At 39.3% G+C, this 6,988-nt stretch overlaps 1 protein-coding gene across 1 annotated transcript in view; it reads right to left on the bottom strand.

Moving 5' to 3' along the window:
- Positions 1-1,866: 1,866 nt before the first annotated feature.
- gspt1l (G1 to S phase transition 1, like) overlaps positions 1,867-6,988 on the bottom strand; it is a 31,178-nt gene continuing 26,056 nt past the window's right edge. Inside the window, exons 11-14 of the mRNA XM_034710962.1 lie at positions 6,037-6,210; positions 4,316-4,405; positions 3,973-4,141; positions 1,867-2,635 (exon numbers count right to left, since the gene is read on the bottom strand). Of these exons, the coding sequence (XP_034566853.1) occupies positions 2,583-2,635; positions 3,973-4,141; positions 4,316-4,405; positions 6,037-6,210 (486 nt within the window). The 3' untranslated portion in view covers positions 1,867-2,582. The remainder of the gene's footprint in view (positions 2,636-3,972; positions 4,142-4,315; positions 4,406-6,036; positions 6,211-6,988) is intronic.

Below are 6,988 nucleotides of genomic sequence, written 5' to 3'. Positions count from 1 at the left end.
TGTGAAAAACATGAGAAAGTGAAAATTTTGTTTCTGGTGTTAAAAACATGTAAAAAGTAAAGACTGCTGACGGGATTTGGAACAATTAGAAAAATCGATGACCACGGACCTGTTAACAAGAAATTATGCTCAAAGTTGAAATTCTGTTTCAAAAGCAGAAAAACATTTTTAAAATTGAAAATGTTGCTTCTGGGGTTAAAAGCATTTAAAAAGTAATGACTGCCAACGATTTTGGTAGACAAACTCTGCAACAGTAGCACTGTTTCGATTTTATCCAGTACATTTCTATTATTTCCAAAAAGTTATACCATTCAGATCAGCTCACTGTGTTGAAGCAGTTAATTTACTATTTCAATCTTGCACTTGGTGAAGGCTGTGACAGAAACTCACTTTACAATACATTTGCAGAAGAAAAATTATTTTATTTTCAGAACAGTAGTTTTAGAGAAAAAAATTTCAGCAAAATTCCTGAAATGATGAAAGTTGAAAAGAAAAAACATGATCAACATGACTTGTCAGGAGGATCAGTTTGTGTCAAGTGAACTCAAAAAATTATCAACTCTGTAGTTCAACCCCAATTCAATCAGAGTAGGTGCATGTCTGCAAAATGTTTATAAATCAGAATTTGATGGTTTGCAAGTAATTTAAGACCATATTGAATTGAAATGGTGCAGACAACATATCAAATGTTGAAACTAAAAAAAATTGACAGTCTCCATTTAAAATACATGCTCATTTGGTATTTGATACCAGCAACATGCTGAAACCAGTTGGGACAAGGACAACACTGAAAAGTTTTGTAATGCTCATTAAAAATAGAAATAACAGTCACCTTAAGAAACATCTCTACTAATTAGGTTACTTTGAAACAGGCTAGCAACATGACTGGGTGTACAAATGGCAGCCCAGAAAAGCAGTCCCTCAGGAGTAAAGATGGAAGAGATTCTCTATTGCGAGACTCTGTGAGGAAGTAGTTCAGCAATTCCAGAGTAATGTTCCTATAATGTTCGTATAATTGCAAAGAGTGTGGGGATTGCATCATCTACAGTACATAACACCATAAAATAATTCAGAGAATCTGTAGAAAACTCTGTATAAAACCAATATTGGATGCTCTTCAGGCCCTCAGGCAGCACTGCATTAACAAGAGACAAGACTGCATTGGAAATCACATCTAAAAACCATTGTCTTTGAATACAGTTTGTCGCTGCATCCACAATTTTAGGTTAAAACTGTACCATGCAAGGAGGACCAATATAAAAACATGATCCAGAAACACCAGACTCTTTTCTGGGCCTGAGCCTATTTAAGATGACTAGTGGAGAACTGTCCTGGGGTCTGACAAATCAAAATTTAGCATTGAATTTTACAAATCATGGACGCTGCATCTTTCAGCTGTACATTAGTGCACACTTCAAAAGCCAGCATCGGTGGTGGTATAGGGATGCATAAAGGCCCATGTAATGGGTAGCACGGCATCTAAGGCTGCACCACAATAATGAAAAATATGTACATGTTTTGGAGCAACATATCCAGACATTGCGTTTTATCAGGGAAGACCTTGCATGATATAGCAAGATGATGCTAAGCTACATTTTGCACGCATTACAACAGCATGTCTGTGTAATAGACAAGTCTTTGTGTTAAACTGGCCTGTTTGCAGTGTCACCTTTTAAAAACATTTGGTGCACCACTGCTCAAACAAAATTACGACAATGGAGACCCCAAACTGCTGAGCTGCCAAAATCCTCTGAAATCCAACTGTGTTGAATCATGTTGCTGGTACCATAATTACAATGAGAACACATTTTTCATAAAACATCAAATTTTTCATTCACATCTTTGAACTAATCGTTTAAATTTGTAAACCGTCAAAATCTCTTTTAATTAACATTTTACACAATATCCCAACTGTTGTTGAACTTGGGTTGTAGACAGACATTAACTAAATATATGAAACCCCCATCATGTGCTCCTCAAATGAACAAACCTTGTTTTCCCAATTAAATTTTTATTGTCATATTTGTTTTCTTTAATAACAATTGAAAACGCTCAAGCTCACTGGCAGTAGCCATAAAATAAACCAGTTAGAGCAAAGGGAGACATGTACACCCAAGTAACATCTGGTTCCATCTGGTTCAGTTCTTTCTTTAGTTCTTTAACAATTTCTTTTACAATTTACTTCAAAAAATTATTTTCTGTTTAAAGAAAAACGCTGCTCCTCATCCATTAACAGATATAACTTCTGCAATTAGCCATAGTCATTTATGAAAGGAATAAAAAAATGTAGGACAAAAAATTCATGTAATAAGTAAATCAGAAGAGGGAATTGGGGATAGGGAAAACCCAAAAATGGCATAGCATAGCTCTCAATATGAGAAAGCTGACTCGTGTGGACTTCATCTTTGTCATTTACCCAAAAACAGGTTCTGTGTCACATGAGTTTTTTTTTCTGAAGCTGATCTTCGGCAAGCAGAATAGGGGTGTTGCGAGGATGCACCGTCCCTGCTGACAACAGATTGGTCAGGTCACGACAGAGCACTGCCTGTTTCTTTTCACTATGACTTTTAGCTTAGTCCACATCAGTCCCGCTCAGCAACCAGCTTTAGCACCTTACCAATGGCAATCGTCTTACCTGAGACACAAAAACAAAACAAAAATCAATCCATTACATTTCAATCACTGCTTCACTGAAATTGATGAAGTGCTCTCATTCATTTATTAATTTACACACACACAGACACACACGTCAAAACATAATGACCACTGATTATTATTATTTGTGAACCTTTTTCCCTCCAAAGATATTTGTGACAGCGTAAGAATGTGAGTATATTTAGAAAGGGCAAATTGTGGTGACTAAACAACTGGGTCAGAGCATCTCGAAAATTGCAGCTCTTGTTGGGTGTTAATAGTCTGCAGTGGTCAGTACCTTCAAGAAGTCCAAGACAGGAAAACCTGTGGGATTATTAGCAGCCAAGGCTCAATGATGGATAGGGTAGGAAGGCTGGTCTGAGTGGTCTAATCCAACAGAAGATCTAAAGCTATTGGCAAGTTAACGTAGGTTGTAATAGAAAATTGATTAATCACTCTTTCCTTTATACGATGTGGATTGTTAGAAGCGTATGTGTTGTTTCCATAGGCTGCATAAAAAATTGAAGAGGTCTTTGTGACATCACCCATTGGTCTCTGATGCAGAGTTTTGAAGCTTATTGTCAGCAGTTGTCATATTGTAACTGCTGACTCAACCTAACTTTTGGTCGACCATTTATGAGGAAAAGATGCTCAGTTGAGGCATTACCTCAGTCTCCTGGCTAACAGCTACAGTATACCCACCTGTCTGTCAAGTTAGCTGTCCCTCTGTTTATGCAAAACCCGTAAGCTTAAAATCTTCAAAAATAATGAGTTACAAAAAAACAACCCCTCGTAGAGAGTGGGCTGACATAGAAATTAGGTATGCAGACCAAGGTATGCAGTCCTGTCATTCATGTGGATGTTACTCTGACATATACCGGCTATGTTGTTTCGTTGCACACCAGGTATAGTACACCCCTTTGTGGTAATGTTATTCTGTAATGGTAGTGGCCTATTTTAGTAGGATCATGTAACATGCCACGGTTCACGGATGGTTAAAATGCACAAATTCAAGGTGTTGAGTTAGCCTTCCAATTCCCTATAACTTTATTCAATCAAGGATCTGTGGGATGTGCTGGACAAACAAATACAATACATGGAGGCCCCCACGCCACAACTAACAGGACTCCAAGGTTCTGTTGCCACTGTCTTGGTGCAAGATACCAGAGCACAGCCACAGAGGTCCATGGAGTCCATGCCTCAATGGGTAAGGGCTATTTTGCCAGCAAAAATGGGACATTGACATTATTAGGTAGGTGGTCATCATGTTATGACTGATTAGTGTATAAACACATAAAATGTGGCTGAACCGCCCCAGGTCTGTGTCTGTCATTTTACCTTCGTCCCGTAAGGTAAACCGTCCCATTTGAGGAAAATCTTTAAAGGTTTCAAGGCAAATGGTTCCTGCCGTGCGCAAACGAGCAATGCAGACTTGGTCCTGTTTGACAAATCGTGGTCGTGTCTTACTTTTCTCTCCAGACTTCTTGTCAACTAGACAGATTAAGGCCTGCACACAAAGCATGGAGAAATAATTGAATACAGATGCTTCATAAATATGAATCAATCATGTAGATATTCAACAACCACATCTATAAAATCAAAACAAAAAGTATCAAACTACACTGACATCGCATTTGTTTTGATTTATTATAGCAGTGCATAAACTGAGTTTACGTCTTACCGTAATTTGCACTTCTTCAATGCAAGTATGAATATGAAGGACTGCATTGTATCCTGGACATATGATGGATTTGTGTTCAATGATGACAATCTGTGAAGAGAAGTAATGACATCTGAAAACAAATGTTTTGTCACTTCACCTGATGCTACCACAACACATCAATTCTCAGACAATTCTGGCAGCAATTCAAAACTGCAACCAGGTCAGTTTGCTCAAATAGTAGCCTACTATGAACCTGTCAGAGTGGGAGGTTGAGGGGTAGCAAATAGCTGTCAATCATATAGTTATCAAGCTGCACTTTCAAAGCACAGGCTGATGTTAAAGTAGAGAAAACATATTTTGGAGTTCGAGGTAGGTTTTTTTTCTGTAAGTCTATCAGTCTTATCTGCACTGCAAGTGTGGCCACTCCGAAGGAGCACTATTTGGAACAATATTTCATTACGGTGCACAAAAGCTACAAGACTGATTTCCCTGCCAAAACAGCTCTACAAACTCAGAAACTGTGAGAGTTTCAGGACCAGTTAGCAGCGCAACAGTCATTTATCATCCAGCCAACCACCAAGTAACCCGAGACTTCCACCAGATCCTTGTCCAGTCCGTCTTCAATCTGCTGCGGTCTGGCTCAGTGCTCTCTCATCCATCAATACCCACTGGCTGCTTTTTCAGAATGTGACTGTAACCAAGGTTTTCCCGTGGTAATTACTGCATTAATGAATATATCTGACTCCTTTCCTCATCTATGTTGTCTTTATTGGCCTCTGAAAACCTCTGCTCTAATGACTCCAAATCTGGCTTTGCTCATTATGACAGTTTGTTGTTGTAGTTCAGTGAAAACGGTCTGGGGATAACTTTAAGTGTTTTATTCTGAAAATTAACAGGATGTTTTAATATGTTTTGGTGCCTGACTCCCTGTCCCGCTAGATCTTCTCTGTTGAGCTCAAGCGGCAACCCCTGGTCTAAAAGTATGAAGCCCATGCGGAAGTGTTATAAACTGCAATTCATCGAGAATCCGCTTGAGGCTGGCTGCAGAAACACCAGAAACCACATAGACACCAATTCGAAAAAGACGATCTTTGCACAATTAATAAACATGTTTACAGCCTGGTTCAAAAAACGGCTTGGCTCTACGTAGCTAATCCCTCTATCGGCACACACTGTACGGGGGGGGTGAATTTTTGTCTAACGCTACGGTTCAGAAGATATTAAGATTACAAGTTTTTGCCCAAATAAGGACATGACTGACTGGACTCCCAGACGGGAGCACATAGCCTCTTTGCGTCACACTACGCCTGGTTGAGTTCCACATTTTCAATATGGCTGCCACCGCCGATTGGTTTCAAAACAGCTCTCAGGAACAGATGGGTGACGTCATGGATACTACATCCATTATTTATACAGTCTATGGTTGAGATTTATGCATCGTGCTACGGCATCCGGCAAAAATAGAAGTCTTGGTTATCTGATCCTGAGGGCTCTGACCTGCCGGATCAGAGACGCAGCGGGAACGCAATGAAGCAGATCCAGTGGTAGTAAACACATTGACTAGAATATTAGACATAGAACAATTAAAGGACTTATATGTTGTATATGTTTTCAACAACCCCTTGCCAAAATATGCATTCTACTTAGAAATACATCTTGAAATTTCTTTTATACAGATATTATATGCAATCAGCTGTTGCTCTTGGAATGTGGAAAAAGAACCAATGTGTTATCCTAACCTGGGCGTCAAAGGTGCGCCCTGAGTGGCAGAGGTTCTCAGCATTACACAGGATAAAGCCAGGCAGTATCTCCTCCTCCTCAATGCCCTTGAGTCGCAGTTTGAGGTTTTCACCTGGCCCAGCATCATCAGTCTCCACATCATCTGATAAGAGACTCAACACTTCCACAACATGCTGAATGAGGAGAGATAAAAGAAAGAAATACATGGAATAAGACAGGGGCAGAAGGAATGTCAATGATGCTTATAAGAAAATCTGTGACAATTTCAAACAAAAACAAGTGGTTACATTTAAGAATGAATTAGGGTTTTAAATGTATTGATTACTAAAATTGTTGTCAACTTACAGACGGGTGCAAATCATACAATGAACCAGTTTCTTCTTAATGTCAGGCTTTTTTGAAGGTATAGGATAGTCACGTCTAGTGAAGTGTGGGATTCATTAGAAGGCTGGCTAAGGTTAGCAGTGATTACACCTTATGTTTGCATGATTATCTTCCTCTTCCTCATCAGTCTGCCTAGACAATTTGGTAGTTTGTAGCGTTTGTTTGTTTATCTGTTTTTTGCCAGCTAAGTTCTTACAACAGTAATAAATTTATGGGCCAGTTCCTATAACCTTGTGTTTTCTCATAAAAAAAATTTCCACGATCCATTTTGTTCACACTTTACATCAACAGGTGGTTATCAGAGATCAGATCACAGGGAGGTTTCGAGGGGTCTGACTGAGAGGTTTCGATGACGCTGTGATTCCCGTTCTCACGAGACTGGTGTAGATTCAACATGGCGGCGCCCGGTGCCGGTTTTTGAAAACAAACAAATCTCATACACCGTTATCGTAATATAACTTAACTGAAGAATAACTCCGTGAATCAGGACACGTAAAACTAATACTCGACAACCCTGGAGCAGCTGGAGGACTTCATAGACAGTTACTACTACCAACAGGCTGCTGA

Source organism: Notolabrus celidotus, chromosome 20, assembly GCF_009762535.1.
Source record: "Notolabrus celidotus isolate fNotCel1 chromosome 20, fNotCel1.pri, whole genome shotgun sequence".
Taxonomy (NCBI): Eukaryota; Metazoa; Chordata; class Actinopteri; order Labriformes; family Labridae; genus Notolabrus; species Notolabrus celidotus.
The sequence above is the reverse complement of the archived record's forward strand: the minus strand, read 5'-3'. Positions and strand labels throughout refer to the sequence as shown.